Consider the following 20,564-nt stretch of genomic DNA (forward strand, 5'->3'; position numbering starts at 1 on the left):
AACAAAAGGATTGTGGGGGCCCGTGCTCCTGATTAACGTTTAATGACCAAACAAACAGGGCTCATTAATGTAAACAGCGAAAGCAATTAAAAATTTTCTTTTTGGGCCAATAGAAATTTCGGCATGACCTTCCCGTAGGTAGGACATCTCAAAAATTTCCAAACAACACAAACATCATTTATATACTCGAAATAAAGTTATTACATCAATTTCACAAACCTACAGCCGCACTGGCCAGGACTAACACATGCAGAGCCGACAAGGCTCGATCACATAACAACAATCCAAAAAATCGTAAAAGTATCACTACAACTACACAGGGCATTTCCATGCAAATATATCTAACTCAATAAGATAATACATACATATATTCTGGGAACTCTCAATCAACTACCCAACTACTGGGCACCACTACCTGACGCTCCACCAGACGAGTCAAAGCCTTCTGGATAACCTGCTATGGCATCAAAAACATCCACAGCATACAAAGAAAAGAGGGTCAGGCCCCAGTACGACGAACCGGTAAAATTATGACAAATATAACTGACATGAAATAAAATCAAGTAAAATGCAATGAAATGCAATGCAATGCGTGTCGGTAACAACCAAATAACGGATACCAAAACGGAGTCCAAATGAAACGCATCAGCAACAGGAACAGTGGCGACCCGTACCAGGAATGCAGCAACGTAATATCATGCCGCCGCTCATCCATGCACGTAGCATCGAGGGTCCGGTAGCGACGCGGTCAGTCCTCGAGCAGTCATCAGGAGTGTGCTAATCCTATCACTCGTTCCATCGATAAGACGTCAGGAGTGATCTAATCCTATCACTCGCTCCATAGATGACGCAACATCATAACAGATCAATAATGATAGTAATCAACGGAGTCAAGGCTCGAAATGCTATGCACTTAGTATCAACTCAACTAAATGCATGAATGCAATCACGTAATTCACAGAATCACATAAAACATGCCACAACTCATTACAAAATACTTAACGTCATTCCACATCATTATAGACGTCATAATAAAACAGTTCATGCGTACCTCAACTGATACCTAATTTACTACCGAAATATCTTAAGGATTTCTCGCAGAATCCAACCTGTGGCAAATAATACATTTCATATCAAGTTCCATTTTTTTTCCTATTATTTGAAAATTTAGCCTAAAATTCCAAAAATCCATAATTTAGGATTTACAATTTCTAAAATTAATATATGACAATTCTATAGCATCTAAACATCTAATTATTGAACACTAAAATTCGAAAATCCGATTATATTATTCTGAATTTTTTCGAAATTATGCCCAAATAAAGTCTGAAAGTCGATAATACCTTCAATTAGCTCCGATATAGCACCTACAATCAATAATACACCATATATAAATTGTTGGAACTCAAATAAATCAAAAATACACAAAATTCGATACTCTAAAATCTGAATTATACCTCTGAAAGTTTCGAATCTTGTTCTAAGCTTTGAATTCAAGTTCCAGACAATATAACCCAATATTTCTTCCCAATTTTCCAGCGAAAACAAGCGGCGGTCTCCAACGAGTTTCCGGGAGTCACGAGTTTTCCTAGAAAAAGTGGTATCAATAGATAGCTCTCGTCACGGAGCGGCACTAATCGACGAATGAAGTTTTGAGAAGAAGAAAGAAAACTTCAACAGATCGTACGGGAGATAGAAGAGAAATTGATGATTATCATTCTTTTTTTTTTTTTAAAGCTTAATACATCATGTATCGCAGATAGACTCTGCGGCAAGTCCTAACGATAAGCCAAAGTGTCAATCCTCTCAACAATCGCATATGGATACGCGGAGCTAGCTTCCCTTTGCGCCCAAATCTCATAGTACCACGAAACGATGATACTTTAAAGAAAACCTGATCGCCAACCTGAAATTCTAAAGGCCTACGCCTTTTATTAGCATAGCTAGCTAGACAATCCCGCGCTGCTTTCATTCTTTTTCTGATCATTTCAATCTTTTCTTTCATTTCTTGAATAAATTCTGACATTGACATCTGTCGTTCTCCTATATCTTCCCAGCATATCGGAGATCTACACTTTCTGACATACAAGGCTTCAAATGGTGTCATCCCGATGGTCGCCTGGAAACTGTTATTGTAAGAGAATTCAACAAGTGGCAGTAATTCCTGCCAACCACCACTAAAATCCATCATGACTGCGCGCAACATGTCCTCGAGTGTCTGAATGGTCTTCTCTGACCAACCATCTATCTGTGGGTGATATGCAGTGCTCATTGCCAACTTTGAACCCAATGCTGATTACAAAATGCCCCAAAACTTTGAAGCAAACCTGGGATCACGATATGATACTATGGTTACAGGCACACCATGCAATCTCACTACATGATCAATGTACATTTTTGCCATTTTCTTATAAGTACAAGTACGATCATAAGGAATAAAATGGGTTGATTTAGACAATCTATCCACAATCACCCAAATCGCATCACAGCCACGATTAGAACGAGGTAGGTGTGTCACAAAATCCATAGCAATGTGCTCCCAATTCCACTGTGGCACTTCAAGACTATGTAACATACCACCAGGTCTCATTCTCTCAGCCTTAACTTGTTGGCACGTCAAACATCTAGCCACAAAGTCAAAAATCTCTTTCTTCATACCTTCCCACCAGTAATGAGATTTCAAGATATGATACATCTTTCTGATTCCAGGATGAACACTGTGTCGACTACAATGAGCTTCTCGAAGTATAGCTTCTTTTAAGTCTATCAATTCGGAACCACAAGTCTACCATTATAGCGCAGACATTCATCTGAAGCAACACTGAACTTGTCTGATTGACCTGAGTCAATTCTTTCAATCTATGAACATGCGGATCAGTTCTCTGTACTGCTTTGATTTTAGAAACAATATTCACAGCTTTGCCTACTCTTGGAGAATATTTTGTTTGAAGCACCTCAATAGATGAAACTATAAAATAGTCGCCCTTAGAATGATAAGTCCATCCTGAAGTTCTCAAATGCTCATAAACTTTTGAAATAGTCAAAGATGTCAACATTTTAGGCTGAACCTTTCTACTCAGAGCATCTGCAACTTGATTCATACACCCTGGTTGGTACTGAATCTCACAATCAAAGTCCTTAAGTAATTTCAACCATTGACATTGTCTCATATTCAAGTCGGACTGTGTGAAAAGATACTTCAGACTCTTGTGATCAGAATAAATCACAAATTGTTCTCCGTACAGATAATGACGTCATATTTTCAATACAAACACAATGGCAACTAACTCCAAATCATGAACTGGATATCGAGTCTCATGTGGCTTCAATTGACGAGATGCATTTGCAATCACTCGCTTATTTTGCATCAAAACACAACCCAGTCCATTGAGAGAAGCATCTGTACTGACAACAAATCCACCTGAGCCTGAAGGCAAAGCTAGCACTGGAGCTGTGGTCAACTTTTCTTTCAAAGTCCGAAAACTAGACTCACATTCCGCAGTCCACACAAAACGTCTATCTTTCTGTGTCAACTGGGTCATAGGCCTAGCTATACTAGAAAATCCCTCAATGAAACGCCTATAATACCCAGCTAATCCCAAAAAGCTTCGAATCTCAGACACATTTGTTGGTTTAGGCCAATTGATAACAGTTTCAACTTTACTAGGATCAACAGATACTCCTTGTGCAGATATGACATGACCTAGAAATAAAACTCTGTCCAATCAGAACTCACACTTAGAAAATTTGGCATACAATTGCGTTTCTCTGAGTGTTTGGAGAACTAATTTCAAATGTTTTTCGTGCTCTTTCTTTGACTTGGAATAAATCAAGATATCATCAATAAAAACGATAACGAATTTATCTATGAATTCCCGGAATACACGATTCATTAAATCCATAAAAATCGCTGGACCATTAGTCAAACCAAACGGCACGACTAAGAATTCATAGTGTCCATAACGTGTCCGAAATGCGGTCTTAGGAGCATCTTCCTCTCGGACTCTGAGTTGATGGTATCCGGAACAAAGATCAATCTTGGAATACACAGAAGTACCCTGTAACTGATCAAATAAGTCATCAATATGTGGCAGAGGATACTTATTCTTCACAGTAGCTCGGTTCAACTGCCGATAATCGACGCACATTCTCATCGTTCCGTCTTTCTTCTTGACAAACTATACTGGAGCTCCCAAGGAGACATACTGGGTCTGATATAGCCTTTTTCCAGTAAATCCCGAAGCTGTTCTTTCAACTCTGTCGGGGCTAAACGATATGGTGCTCTAGAAATAGGATTTGTCTCTGGCATCAATTCAATGCTAAGATCGATTTCCCTTTGATGCGGAAAGCCTGGAATCTCATCAGGAAATACGTCAGGAAAATCCTTGACAATAGGAATATCAGAAACTTTCAATCGTTCTTCTTGTGCTGCGTCAAGAGCGTAAATCATAAATCCTTCATTACCTATCGACAACAATCTGAACATTCCATTGCGGATACTAACGGGATGCAAGACTATGAATCATAACAGTAAAAATTCCATTTGCTTCCATAATACGGTCTAAGTCTGACAATTCCATGGAAACAATCCACGGTAGCTCGATAATTCATCAATATATCCATACCGAGGATACAATAGAAATCAGACATAGCTAACTTGATTAGATTAGTTATCATAATATTATCCTCAAATCTAATTACACAATTTATGACTATCTTACGAGACATCAAGTATACACCGGCAGGAGTAGCCACATACACAATATCCAACAACGGAATAATAGCAATCTCATGCTCATCAACAAATACAGCAGATAAAAATGAATGAGATGTTCCAGTGTCTATCAATATACGTGCAGGATAATCAAACACATAGAAAATACCTGCAGTCACTCCTCCTGGTGCATCCTGAGCCTGATCCTGAGTCAATGCATGAACTCGAACCTGCTGCGGCACTGGAAATTGTTGCTGAGGAGGACCTCTAGGTGGTGGATAACTGGACTGCTGAAATGACTGTGCAGGAGCGTACGGCCTAAAAGCTGGTCCTCGAGGAACCTGTCCATACTGTCGTGGTGAAATTGTTGTCTCTGTGCATTGGGGCACACTTTGGCAAAATGCCCAACTTGACCACATATATAGCAAGACCCCCTGAACTCCTACACAATGTGTACTAAAATGTCTTCCACCACAGCAGTCACAGTACACAACATTTGAAGACCCAACAGCACTGCTCCCTCTAGTACTACCTGAGTTGGAGGAGCTAGATTACGATTTTTTCTTGAATTGTTTGCCTCTTGCCTTGAATTTTTGTTGTTTCTATTGCTGGGATGACTGTTGAGGCTGGTAAGGAGATAAACCCGCTGGCATCGGCATATTACTTCCAGATCCCTGAGAAATAGAAACTGGAACTGGACCTGGTTGCGGTTCTCCCCTGAGCAAACTAGCCTCTATCTTTTTCGCCATCTCTACTGCTTGAACATAGGTATTAGGCGATCCAGTCATAACCAAAGTATGAACAGTCTCTTGTAGTCCATGCAGGAAACGGAAAAGTTTGGACTGATCATTTCTTGCAACATATGGCACATATGGCAAAAGAGCAGAAAACTGAGAAGCATATTCAACAACCGTTTTATTGCCCTGCACCAATTGATTAAACTCTTCTTCCTTGGCATAATAATATGACGGTGGTGCAAATTCTTGGGTAAACTGAGCACGGAATACTTCCCAAGTAATGATTTCGCCAGATGCTTTAAGTGCTTCCTCTGCAACTTCCCACAAAAGTCGTGCTCGGTCTTTTAACTGATAGATTTCCAGCTTCAGTCTGACACTTTGGGAATACTCAAGCAAATTGAATAGATGGTTTATACTTTTCAACCATCCCACTGCTTTTTCGCCACTTTCATTGCCAAAAAATTTAGGAGGACGTAATTCTTGAAATTGAGATATTATTATCTGCATCCCTCCAACCTTTTGAGTTAACTGTTCTACTTCTTGGTTCACTTCTTCTTCCACGTTTCTAGTAACTTGAGCTGCAGGACGACCACGTTTACCCCTGACAATATCTTCAAGTCCTCTGACATTCTGTGCTTCTAACTCATGTACCACTTCTTTTCTCTTTTTGCCTTTTCCTCCAGGTGTCATTCTATAAGACACAAGGATTTAATACCAAGGCAAAATCATTTAAGAAGCACGAAAGAACCAAAGGAAAGCTGAAACTTAGTCTCGTAGGTAGTTATTAAACTAAGTTCAAAATCTAATCCATTAGCAGTGCTAACTCAAGCAAATTCAAATAAATCATAGCACATAGTTCAAACAAGAGCAAATAGTCAAACACATACACAATCATGTTATTTGTGTCTAGACTCAAGTGCCCTAAACTCTAATTCGAGCATATCCCAGTTACGCTCTGATACCAACTGTGGGGGCCCGTGCTCTTGATTAACGTTTAATGACCAAACAAATAGGGCTCATTAATGTAAACAGCGAAAGCGATTAAAAATTTTCCTTTTGGGCCAATAGAAATTTCGGCATAACCTTCCCGTAAGTAGGACATCCCAAAAATTTTCAAACAACACAAACATCATTTATATACTCGAAATAAAGTCATTACATCAATTTCACAAACCTACAGCCGCACTGGCCAGGACTAACACATGCAGAGCCGACAAGGCTCGATCACACAACAACAATCCAAAACATCGTAAAAGTACCACTACAACTACGCAGGGCATTCCCTGGCATATATATCTAAGTCGATAAGATAATACATACATATATTCTGGGAACTCTCAATCAACTACCCAACTACTGGGCACCACTACCTGACGCTCCACCAGACGCATCAAAGCCTTCTGGATAACCTGCTATGGCATCAAAAACATCCACAACATACAAAGAAAAGAGGGTCAGGCCCCAGTACGACGAACCGGTAAAATTATGACAAATATAACTGACATGAAATAAAATCAAGTAAAATGCAATGAAATGCAATGCAATGCGTGTCGGTAACAACCAAATAACGGATACCAAAACGGAGTCCAAATGAAACGCATCAGCAACAGGAACAGTGGCGACCCGTACCAGGAATGCAGCAACGTAATATCATGCCGCCGCTCATCCATGCACGTAGCATCGAGGGTCCGGTAGCGACGCGGTCAGTCCTCGAGCAGTCATTAGGAGTGTGCTAATCCTATCACTCGTTCCATCGATAAGACGTCAGGAGTGATCTAATCCTATCACTCGCTCCATAGATGACGCAACATCATAACAGATCAATAATGATAGCAATCAACGGAGTCAAGGCTCGAAATGCTATGCACTTAGTATCAACTCAACTAAATGCATGAATGCAATCACGTAATTCACAGAATCACTTAAAGCATCCACAACTTATTACAAAATACTTAACGTCATTCCACATAACTATAGACGTCATAATAAAACAGTTCATGCGTACCTCAACTGATACCTAATTTACTACCGAAATATCTTAAGGATTTCTCGCAGAATCCAACCTGTGGCAAATAATACATTTCATATCAAGTTCCATTTTTTTTCCTATTATTTGAAAATTTATCCTAAAATTCCAAAAATCCATAATTTAGGATTTGCAATTTCTAAAATTAATATATGACAATTCTATAGCATCTAAACATCTAATTATTGAACACTAAAATTCGAAAATCCGATTATATTATTCTGAATTTTTTCGAAATTATGCCCAAATAAAGTCTGAAAGTCGATTAATACCTTCAATTAGTTCCGATATAGCACCTGCAATCAATAATACACCATATATTAATTGTTGGAACTCAAATAAATCAAAATACCCAAAATTCGATACTCTAAAATCTGAATTATACCTCTGAAAGTTTCGAATCTTGTTCTAAGCTTTGAATTCAAGCTCCAGACAATATAACCCAATATTTCTTCCTAATTTTCCTGCAAAAACAAGCGGCGGTCTCCGACGGGTTTCCGGGAGTCACGAGTTTTCCTAGCAAAAGTGGTATCAATAGATAGCTCTCGTCACGGGCTTTCCGAATATGTATTTACTTTAATTTTTGGGCAAGCGGAGCGGCACTAATCGACGGATGAAGTTTTGAGAAGAAGAAAGAAAACTTCAACAGATCGTACGGGAGAGGGAAGAGAAATTGATGATTATCATTCTTTTTCCTTTTTTTTAAAACTTAATTACTCAATGGGTTGGGCTTTGGAACAAATGGGCTGGGCTCTCACAAGGTTGGTGAAAAACTCATATTCTAAATGCGATTTTTAGGACCAACAGAGATAAATAGCATGTGAATTTTGATCTCGGGCACTTCTACTGCAAATTTTAATGCACTTCTTTATTGATATCTAATTCTAAAATCATATTCTGCATGATTTTGGTATGCCGCCTTTGGTCTTAGCTTCTTTAATGCATGTATCCATTTCACGGTGGATTTTCTTGTTCAGATACATTGCTTACTTCTGCTTTACAGATGATATTGAAAGGAACCAAGAAACTTGTACTCATTGTTATGGGCAAGCGGTATAGAGGTGTGTGGAGGGATTAATTCTAGCCCTGGTAAAATCTATGAGGTCAAATGCAAGTTATTGGGCTTTTCTATAATAAATTTTTTATTGTCGTTTCCAGTAACATCTTTAAATATTATTTCAGATCAATTGGATGGATTCACTTTTACCATTAGATATAGAAGCATCCCATGTAATAATAGGAGCTTGAGTGGTTGTGAGTGGTGTATCGATTTAGTTAAACTTGACCTTTGAACTCAGATGTGTCGACTATGATTTGTGTAGAAAGGTCATCTCTACTGTTATTTTACCTTTTTGTATCAGGGTATGGAAGAGATCTCATCCATTGGGCTTGTGAATCCATTAGGAGGTTATTTTCCACTCATCTATATCTATACATCTATACATATACATATTATAAAAGTGTGAACCAAGGTCAAAGTTTTTCTATTGTGCATTGTCAACTTTCTTATAAATGAAGTGAAAAGGATTTTTTCACAAAAAACTTAATTTGTAGTTTTATTTCACAAAAAAGTTAATTTGTAGAAGATTAAATACCAAAATTCTTTGGTTTTATTTGCTTGTAAATAAAGTGAATATTTTTTCACAAAAAACTTAATTTTTATAAGGATATGATGTTAAATATCTTTTATTTTACGTTAATTAATATTAATTATTTTAAAACGAATAATTAAACTAATGAAGCCAAATAATTAAACTAATTTTCTTTTTGTTTTACCAAGGTCGGTGTCATGAAGAAGGTTAGACATTTAATTACATTTACAAAATGATACAAGAATTATCAGATATAAATATATATAATCCTAATAAATATTTCGTGGGTATTTATTCTATCTATATTTCTTTATAAAAAAGAAAGTCGACTAATAATTTTCAAAGCCTTGGTTTATTACTAAAATTTAACGATATAAGATTGCATAAATATATTTGTATTAATTTTATCTATTTTTTCCTCTTTTTAAATACTAGAAACTATAACAATTACTTTATGAGATATTCTTGCAATTAACGAAGGAGTATTTTTATAAGAGATATATATTGACAAAGTAGTTACAGCTTTTTATAAACTTAAAAATATATCTTTGAATCTAAATTTTTAAAATTATGATAAATAAATTTTTATAAAAATTATTCATTAGCATTACTCACTACTTCTCCAAAGACAATGTCAAAATTATTTGGTTTTTATTTACTTGCAGATGAAGTGAACAAATGTTTTTCACAAAAATATTTGTTAATTTGAATGTGATTTATTTTATTTTGTAGATTTATAATCTTTTGAATGATTTTATATATGCAAGAAGTTTATCTTAAATTTGGTGAGGATGTTTTTGTAAAATCAATTATTCTAATGATGTCAAAATTGTCAATCTACGTATGTTAGGTAAGGATCAAGTTGCCAAGAAAACTGGAACTCCAAAATTCTTTGGTTTTTATTTTCTTGTAGATGAATTGAACATATTTTTTCCACAAAATATTAATTTGAGAATATTGAAATACAAAAATTCATTGGTTTTATTTATTTATAGATGAAGTGAAAATAATTTTTTCCCAAAACAATTAGTTTGTAAAATATTGAATTACCAAAATTCTTTTGTTTTATTTGGTTATAAATATAATGAATTTTTTCCACGAAAAACACATAATTTGTGTAAGGACATGATGTTAAATATCCTTTATTTTACATTAATTGAGATTATTTAATTTAAAATGACGAATTAAAATAATGAAGCCAAATAAATAAATCATGTGGTTTGGTGTTATGAAGAAGGTTCGACAGGTAATTACATTTCACAAAAATGATATAAAGCATTATCGAATATAGAAGAAAGATGACCTTATAAATATTTCGTGAGTATTTATTCTATCAATATTTCTTTATAAAAAAAATCCAACTAATATTTTTCAAAGCCTTATTTTATTTTTAAAATTTAATAATATATGATTGAATACATACAGTTTTACTAATTTTAAATATTTTTCGTCTTTGTAAAGGTCAGAAACTATAACAATTACTTATTTGATGATCTTGCAATTGACAAAAATGTATTTTTATAAAAGATGGATGTAAGAAAATCAATTATAGCTTTATGTAATCTGAAATGACATATGTTTGAAGGTAAATTTTTAAAATTATTATGAATAAATCTTTACAAAAATTACATTAGCATTACTCAATATTTCTCCTTATGATTGAAAATAAGAAAGGACGAAATTATTTGGTTTTTATTTGCTTATAGATGAAGTGAACATATATTTTTCACAAAATATTAAATTGAATATGATTTGTTTTATTTTGTAAATCTATAATCTTTTGAATGAGTTTATATATGTAAGAAGTTTCTCAAGAAAAAAATTAATATATAAAAATTTAATACTCCAATAATATAGTATGAAATATAAAAAAATATGTTGATCGTAATTTTGAATTTTTTGTATTTAAATAATAAATTGCATAAATCTGTTATATCACTAAGAGTTGAACACATTTTGATAAATTAATATCATATTAATTAAATCATATTTTTCAGTTGTCTAGAAGATGAAATAACCAAAATTCATTGGTTTTATTTGCTTGTAGATTAAGTTAAAATATTTTTTACAAAAAAGAAACATAATTTTTAGAAGACTGAAATAACAAAATTCTTTGATTTTATTTGCTTGTAGATTAAACGAAAAATTTTTTTTACAAAAAAACTTAATTTGTGTGAGACATGTAGAGACATCAAATAGAGAAGAATATACATTTCTTCTCAAAATAAACAAAAAGATTTAAATAATTTATAATTGAACACATTAAAATATAAGAAAAAATTTCAACAACGAAAATATTGAATGCAAAAAGATATCAGTAGATTCCGAACAACAAGAAATTAAAAAGAAAAAATACGATCATCAACTGTCTCAATTGTAACAATATTGAAATATAAGTAATAGAAGACGATAACAACACAAGAATGAATATTGATGATAATTAAATTGTTGCACGGAAAGATTTTCAGCATCAAAATTATTATAAAAAAGAAGTCGTCCAACAAAAGAATCAAAAAATACAGATATGAAAATGCAAATGATTGATGTCGACAGCATCATAAGATTTGCTAATGAAGATGATGAGAATATTGTTTTTTTTTCACAAAGAAGAAAAAGCTGATGAAAAAAAAATCGTGAAAGCGATAAAAATTGAAAATATAAAGGAAGAAAACATTTGACGCAATAATTTAATTTAAGATTTAGAATATATTATCTAGCTATATTGTATTTTTATTTTTCATAAATAAGTTGCACGTGGTAAAATAAATGGTCAACGCTATGTATTATAATTTTTTCTTCTCTCAAATTTAATTTTAATTATTATTATGATATCAATTCTATATTATATTTTCTCCAATGTCTAATTTATACAAAATTATAAGATTTATTACTATAATATGTTTTTCAACAATTATTAATTTATTTAGATTGCGCTTGGATGAATTGATTTCAAATTCATGGATTAGAATTATAATTTTATTATTAACAATGAAACAATATAATATTGAATCTACAAACGACTTATTTTACATATTATTATTTATATAAAGTAGAATGAATTTCAAATTACATCATTATTGGGTGGACTTAAAATATATCATAATTAACATGAAATAATACTATATACACATGAAATGAGTGGATTTGAAGTTTACGATGTTACTTCACTAAATAGCAAAAATAGATTTGAATGTATTGAAATACTTCCATTTAAGAATAACCTTAGATTTATAACACATAAAATTTTTAAACAAATATCTTTTGCACTCATTTTATAATACTTGTTGTACAAATTATATTACATTGAATTTTATACGGATAATGTTAAAAGAACAACCAATATATTGTACTACGATATTTACAACAATTATATCGTGAGATTTTGTTATTGAGATTTTATATTTAATTTATCATGAGATTTTTGAAAAAAAATTTGTGTATATTTTTTTGTGTTGTAACAATTATTGTACAAATTTAGTTGTACATGTAGCATTATTCATTTTCTATTGACTAAAATAACATGAAAATCATTAATATATAATTTTATGTGAATTAATATCTTCCGATCTCATTTCTTTAACAACAATTATCGATAACAGAAATGTATTTTTACGTGCGTCGCACGTGTCTTTACCTAGTACCTATAAAAGTGTGGATGAAGGACATTGTTTTGCAATTGTGCAATGACAAAATTAACCTTCTATACACACTTCAAGAATAAAATGTAACTCCTATATTAATTTTATCAAATAACTCATCTTTATACTACATGATTTTACTTTTCAAACGATAATAAGAAAAATCTTAAAATATATATATACGGTGAAAACGAATTCAAATTTTCTATTAATAGTTTCGAACATTAGCGAATGTAGATCTAATCTATATCTATATATACCTATAAAAGTGTGGATGAAGGGCATTGTTTTGCAATTGTGCAATGACAAAATTAACCTTCTATACACACTTCAAGAATAGAATGTAACTCATATATTAATTTTATCAAATAACTCATCTTTATACTACATGATTTTACTTTTCAAACGATAATAAGAAAAATCTTAAAATATAAATATACGGTGAAAACGAATTCAAATTTTCTATTAATAGCTTCGAACATTAGCGAATGTAATTCTAAAAAAAGAAGGGGATAATGATTATGATGATACATGACACTGAAGATTAATTTAGAGTTGTGGTTTTTTTTCTTTTTACTGAGATAGAATAGTGGTATTTCAGTTATTAATTTAAGGAAATGAATCTTCATTTACTAAAATTGTTGGAAATGAAGTTTTCTTAGTTCACTGCTTTAAGCAAATATATCTTGGGCATATAAAGGGGTAGGGATGACAACCTTCCCCACGGGTTTGGAGCCCTACGGGGAAAACTCGAAAAGAGGATGAGATCCCTGATTTTTTCGGGTTTGGTTCGGGTATTTTTTAAAATCTCCGAAGTCTTTTGGGACGGATATAAGCTTACTATCCTCATCTCCGAACCCCGCTCCGCCACATTGTCTTCCCTAGAAGGGGTGGATGGAGTATTTATTTACTTTATTTTCAATTCTTATGTTTAAATATATTAATTTTTTTCTCAAAATACAATTTGTGTCCATATGCTTTCTTTAGCTAATGTAATGTTTTATTATTATTTTTTATATAACTCAGACTAACAAAATGTAGGTTTTTCAAAGATTTTGAATTTATAATATTTACGTGGTTATAATTTAGAATATAACTTAAAATGAAAATTGTTCTCACATGTTCTTAGTTATTCCAAAATTATAAGTAAGTACTATTTTAGATTTTTAATATGTAATTTTTTAACTTTAAGAACATATTTATCAATTAATTGATGTAATGAGTAGATAAATATCGACATCATATACTAAAATATTTTCTTCCACTCGTATATTGCTTATTTAATTAAAATACATTCATATAATTCTATTTACACTTTTATATTGCTTAATCAATTCAAATCATTTCATATCATTGTATTTGTATTGTTATGTTAGTTCAATTTAGTGCTTAATTTGACAAATCATTATTCCAAATTTTTATAATTTGTTTTGATCTAATTTTTTCCGAACGAAATGTTGTTTGGTGAATTTGATGATCAATATGCAAAGAGTAAAAAATATTTTTATTATTAATTTAATTTAGTTGTTTAGAATATGAGTTCACGTGCAGATGCACGTGTTTTTATGCTAGTAACTAAAAAAGAGCATAATGTTTTGGATGTAATATTTACATCTCCAATTCCAAATCTTGGTAATGGTCCTGCATCCTACTGAGCAAATTTCTTTCCCTATTTTTTTATAAGAAGTTTGTTGACTCCTCTTTGTCACCTTGTTCAAACTTGCAATTTAAATTGTATCATTTCCTTTTTATATGCAGTCTTATTTAAATAAAATAAGTAGCTGTTCTTCTGTTGGAAAGGTGCTATATACGCCTTACCTTGTCACATAAAACTCGTCTCCCCATTCATCATTTATTTTGTTCGAGGTTTCTTAGTGTTAAGTAATCAAGCCAAGATTGAATTCAAAGCAAGTCAAATTTGAATTCAAAATACACCATTTTGGAATTAAACAATACAATTAACACATGGTTTGAGTTAGTAAAAAATGGTTGGCTTGATTATGTAAGCAATGATGTTTTAATTTTTGTTTTCTTCCCTAAACTTCACTTATAAATACTCATTCATTATCCATTCCAAAATCACACCAAAACACAAAATCCTCTCATCTACAATCATAAGTGTAGAAGTGAGACAAATGATTTAGTGTGAAATTTCTTAAGGATTATTTATCCTTAGAAGGAATATGATTAGTGGAGAGAAAGTGAGTGAAATACTTTGTATTCTCAATTCTCTTGTCTTTTTTGTTATTAATAAAGAAGTGATCTCCTTGAGAGGTTTAGAGTGGACGTAGCTCAATCTTGGGGTGAACCAGTATAAATATTGGTGTTCATCTTATTCATTGTTGATATCACTTACGATATTCCGCTGCAATGTTACCTCGTTTATTTCCCTGATATCCCAACACTCAGTACCACGTGGCTCAGACTATTGAATACTGATCCAATGAACTAAGTTCTCCGGCATTACAAAAGACACCACACCCTTGGAGATTAGAAATTTAGTCAATTAGCAATATTGTGTGTTGGGGAAATGCCAGGTGCACAGCAGTGAGAGCTTCAAAAGATGGACTGCTCACTGTCGATAATACTCTCGGACTTGAAGGGAGCAAAGTTTAATATCCGAGCTTGGATAGACGGTGGCTTTGTGTCAATTATCATCTCATCGATACTTTCACTGATCTTACACTCGGAAAGACCTTTTTTTTTTTTTCTCGTTAAATGGGGAGTACACATATTACCAAAGTCCTCAAAATTTTGTTTTATGCCAGTTAGGCAGTCTGTTGCTTGAAATGCCGCCTTCGTAAAGCTGTCCCGAGAACTTTCCCAGGAAAAGAGCACCTTGTTGGCCATATTATCTTGTGCTCCTAGAGTCTAATTATCTCTAATCAATTTCATATAGCTTTTTCCTGTTTTTCGCATACTTCGTGAATCAGTAGGTGTAATGTTCTTGAAACACCATACTAGTGTTGTACAACAGTTATTCAAATTTTTTTTCCAAATAACGTGGGGCCTTCGTACTATATGTATGATATATGGCGGTAACTAACAAAGAACACCATATTCTCGAACATATATTTGTTTCCAAAAGTTTTATACGTCACCCCAACACACGAGGAATGTTGCTCAGATTGTGGTCACGCGCACCCCAGCTCTTCATCTTATCCACAACAAAATTTGATAACAAAAATAAACTATACCTATCAGAGACTCGTAATTAAACTAAAGCTCTTTTTTAGTACAACACAAACCCCTGATCTTCATCCCCTGGCCTTGATAACGCTAAACTGGGTCAAAATTTGAGCTGTAAATGGTGTTTCATGTTAGTTCCTGCAGTGAATGTCAAGCTTATATGATTACGCAGACATGACTTGAGGGGTGGTTCCATAACCATTAAGATGTGCCTTCTGCCATCTCCACGCAGTCTGCAAACTTTCTTGAAGATTAGTGAATTTTGCAGTCCAGTTTAATTCGTTCTTGATCTTGGCTGGATCACTATATACTTCTGCATAATCACCAGACCTACGTGGAAGGTAATCTACTCTCATGGGCACCCCAGTTGCCTTCTTACAAGCCTCCACAAACTCCTTTACTGATCTTCCTGATATTGACAGAGACTAGCTGTGAAAAAGTTTATACAAAAATAAAGATCAAGGTGTGAAGGTGGCCTGTACCTTTTCCCGTACCGACATTGTAGATGCCAACTTTACCGGGCTCTGCCCTCTCCAGAGCTTTGACATGAGCATCAACCAGATCAGTAACATCAATATAATCGCGTATGCATGTGCCATCAGGAGTTTTGTAATCTGTTCCTCTAACCTGCATTACGAATCTAGATATGGTAAGTTCTGGAACTATTTTAACGAATTTATGAATTATGATCACATAATGACATATTAGTTGTTGAAAACGTGGTCAGAGATGTGAGGATATCATGATATGTTCATTGGAGATGGAGATACCTTGAGACCAGGGATGATGCCACGAGCAGCATCGAAGCAAGCACCAGATATCCGCCCATGCTCACGAAGTTCTGGCCTGGGAGCTTCTCCAAGTCTTCCCTCAGGATCAGAGCCAATCACATTGAAGTATCTGAAACATAAAAAAATTGCGAAAGATAAGAAAGAATGCTGCTTCAGACTTTCCACACATGAAAACAGAAAACCGTATCAGCCACAGTTCAGTAATAGTATTCAATGCAAATTGAAGTTTCTCGACGTAGAAATAAAACAAATTTGAGCTATATAGAGTCGTACACATTAAATACCAACCTTAAAATCATTACTGCCTTATCTGAGTTTTTATGAAAATCCAGAATTATATCTTCTGTCATCTTCTTGGCTTTTCCATAAGGATTTATAGGAACCTGCTTGGTGTAAATAAAAACATTGCAGTTCAGTTGGCGTTTACATCTTTGTATAGGCATGTGTCTAACTGCAGCAGTTCTCACCTGTGCAGTGTCTTCTGTAATGGGCATCTGTTCAGGCTCCCCATAAGTTGCACATGTACTAGAATAAATCAAAGTCTGAACTCCATGAGCTGCCATTGCTTCTAACACAAGAAGCGTATTGGATGTGATGTTGTGATAATACCTGTGTTGCAGAAGTCATTGGCACAAGAAATATATTTTACGAAAAGGTAAGACAATCAGAAGACAAAGTGGAAACCATGAGCTTCCATTTACCATCAGTATTCACTTCTAACTGTTGATATCGCACATTTTGGAACACCTCACCCCTTATACATAAGAAACGAGAATATCATATTCAATTATAAGTCTATATTCCAGGCTTCAATGGAACAGGCATCATGAGTATCCATCAAGTCTCGTCCCATAAATACTAAAATAAAGGCCATAAAGATTTTAGTTTCTTGCGTGAATGTTATCCACTACCGGGAATATGCTAGAACTCACCAATTACAAATTTGACAATCTTGAAGAGTCAACTACCATTCCAACGAGTGGAATCCTCAAGACACACTCATGTTTGAAGAGCATAAAATAAAACCAAGAGTAACTCACTTGAGGGGATCGAGAGTACTCTCCCCAACATACGCTACAGCTGCAAAATGCATTACTGCATCAAAAGCATTTTCCGAGAAAATGTTGTGCACCTGGATAAGGGTCAAGCTAGTTCTTTGGTTATGAATGTTGAAAATAATCGAACAAAAGAATATCTTATGAAAATAAATATGCCCAATAAAGATACCATTTTTGCATCCCCGAGGTCAGCATGTATAAACTGAAGTCTTCCAGGTCCAGGAAATAGTTGTTGTAGGACCTTTATGGCGCCAAGGTTTCCCCTTGAGAGATTATCCTGTCAAATGATATTTACATTTTTCAAGGCCCCAGGCAATATTTACGGTAACGAATGTTCTAGACGACAACTATCGATACCAGAAACATACCACTATAGTCACCCGGTATGAGTCCTTGAGAAGTCGTAACGCAGCATGTGATCCGATGTAACCGGCACCTCCAGTAACTAAGACATGAGTCACCCCAGGTTCATGGCTTGAGAACTGTTTAATGATTAATGCGGACGTCAAATATAGTTAGTCGAAGATAAAAAAAAGTCTTAGTCTCGCTCTAGCATTTTTTTTGCCAGTAATTGGAAAGAAAACATGAAATTGAAATAAAATGGAAAAAGAAATCTGGCAACCAATAATGAAGTCAGATTCACTTCTTTTGATTTCAAGGTAGATGAAGGGGTAACCAATGAAAACAGAACTTGAGACCAGTAGAACAAAGAAAATTATTAACAAAATACATAACAAATAGGGAAGGCCTAAAACTGCAGCATAGTTTTAAGATAATAAAGCATAAATACACAGATAAATGGGAATCAAATCTTCCAAGAAATGAAACAGGAAATACAAATAGAAAATTACTTCACTGGGTGTGTTAAAATTTGGGGATTGCTTCAGCATAAGAATACACAATGCTGTAAGAATAGCAGCCATCAAAATTTTTCCTAAAATATTACTCTTCTTCTTTGGGTCAGTGTAATCCATGCCTGCTAGCAAAATATAAATTGTAGTGAGAATTGACAACAAAAATGATACAACACAAAATAACAAGTATAATAACAGCAAAAGAAAAAAAGATTAACACCTCCTAAAGACAGAGATCTGTTAGACCTCTGCTGAGTTCTTATCCGTGCAAAACTCAGCATTGAGGATATTCCTTTCCAATCGTAATCAGACAAATTAATTAAATTATATCAAGTTTTGATATCAACAGTCAGCAGATACCCTTCTGCAGCTCTCAAATCTGCAGCAACAAAAGAATGAGTATTGATCAGTAAGAAAGAAAAAAATACAAAGATTTAAATCCTTCTAAATCCATGCATTTCAAATCCTATGGTTTTGAAAACCTCCCACGAATTCAATTCCTTCCATCCAAATACAAGCTGGGCCCGAAAGATGAAAATGGAACTAATAAAATTTCCCATTTAAGCATGTAATTTGACCCAAGATCAGAAAACCACTAAAACCTAACGCAATTTTCAAAATCGTGTTGCAAACACCCAACTAATTAGAATATGGACATGAAGAACAAGATACATGAGTCAGAATTCAAACACAAAAAACTCTCAAGATCCGTCAGATTACAGTCCAAAAACCAAAATCACAAATTGAATTAACTAATTCTTAAAGTCGACACAAAAAAAAAAAAAAAACAAAAAAAAATAAAAAAAAAAAAAAAAAAAAAAACCAGTAAAATAACAAACAAAAAACAAAAAACAAAAATTAAAAAAACAAATTCTAAAAAACAAAAAAAAAAAAAAAAAAAACGAAAAAGTAATAACGAACAAAGGATAACACGCCCACATAAAAAAACCCCAATTTTATACAACCGTGAGTCATTCAACACGTTAAAGTAATAATATTGAGCAAAGATTATATTTTTTCAACATTTTCCCGCACATGTGTGCATGCGTTATACGACAAGAAGATCTGAAGAACCACAAGGGAAGGACGATCGTCTCAATGCAATCACCAAAACACACAGAGAAAAGTAAGAAAAACAAGATAAAATTCCTAAATTATAATCACCAAACAAAAAAGGAACAAGAGGACGTACGACAAAAAGCGGGGAGTCGTTCCTAGTTGGCAGGGATCGGAAAATGCAAGAACTCACGTCGAAACAGAATGTTGTACGTTTCCAAATAAATCAATAGTTTACATTAAAAAAACCAATTTTATTGAATTTGATTTACAAATATTTTTTTTTATCACATTTTAAAAAATAATAATATATAGCTTTTAAAAAATTAAAAAATTAATATGTATTAAGGTTGATGATCGACATCAATATACTAAACACGATAAGCATCATGTCATTGTCTTAGGCTAACACAATCTAAAATTTTGATATATGATAGTGATTATTAGCCAAAAAAATTAATCGACATGCTTTGTATTTAAGAAAATTTTTTAAAATTAGCGAAAAAATAGTTTTTATAATTATATTAATTTTTTTAATTTAAATATCTATTCATTCTTCACTAATTTTTAATAATATCAATCTGTGCATTGCACGGGTTAAATACTAGTTTAAATAATAACAAATTTCTTGTGTGTGCGCGTGTAACTCTATTTATATTTACATTAATATCTTTTTAATATGAAAAATAATATATTTTTATAGTTTACTGAAACAAAATATCCACCTCACAAAATTAATTCGTAAAATCGTCCAAAAAAAACTTTCAACCTACTCAACAATGGTCACACGATGTAAAATAATATTTAAACATCATGAAATTTTATTTTAAAGTAATTAGTTTAGATAATTTATTTTACAAAATCTATTATGCATCCCAACTGTTCACTTCAAAAGTAATTAATAATGGG

At 33.3% G+C, this 20,564-nt stretch overlaps 1 protein-coding gene across 6 annotated transcripts; it reads right to left on the reverse strand.

Annotated features, from left to right (window-relative positions):
• Positions 1-15,767: 15,767 nt before the first annotated feature.
• Positions 15,768-19,876, reverse strand: LOC140988133 (UDP-arabinose 4-epimerase 1-like). 6 transcript variants are annotated; one of them, XM_073457086.1, is made up of 11 exons: positions 19,792-19,876; positions 18,820-18,978; positions 18,597-18,721; positions 18,114-18,227; positions 17,915-18,022; positions 17,728-17,819; positions 17,155-17,296; positions 16,976-17,070; positions 16,667-16,796; positions 16,379-16,523; positions 15,768-16,305 (listed from the first exon to the last, which is right to left on the reverse strand). In XM_073457086.1, the coding sequence occupies exons 2-11, from the start codon at positions 18,878-18,880 to the stop codon at positions 16,061-16,063; spliced, it is 1,257 nt and encodes a 418-aa protein (XP_073313187.1). In that variant the 5' UTR covers positions 18,881-18,978; positions 19,792-19,876; the 3' UTR covers positions 15,768-16,060. The 6 variants fall into 6 exon arrangements, with proteins under 6 accessions (XP_073313187.1, XP_073313184.1, XP_073313186.1 ...); XM_073457083.1 differs by having other exon boundaries at positions 18,597-18,724; XM_073457085.1 differs by having other exon boundaries at positions 18,597-18,724; positions 18,820-18,969; positions 19,780-19,851.
• Between the last annotated feature and the right edge of the window lie 688 nt (positions 19,877-20,564).

Source organism: Primulina huaijiensis, chromosome 11 (genome assembly GCF_012295235.1).
Source record: "Primulina huaijiensis isolate GDHJ02 chromosome 11, ASM1229523v2, whole genome shotgun sequence".
In the NCBI taxonomy this organism is placed as follows: domain Eukaryota; kingdom Viridiplantae; phylum Streptophyta; class Magnoliopsida; order Lamiales; family Gesneriaceae; genus Primulina; species Primulina huaijiensis.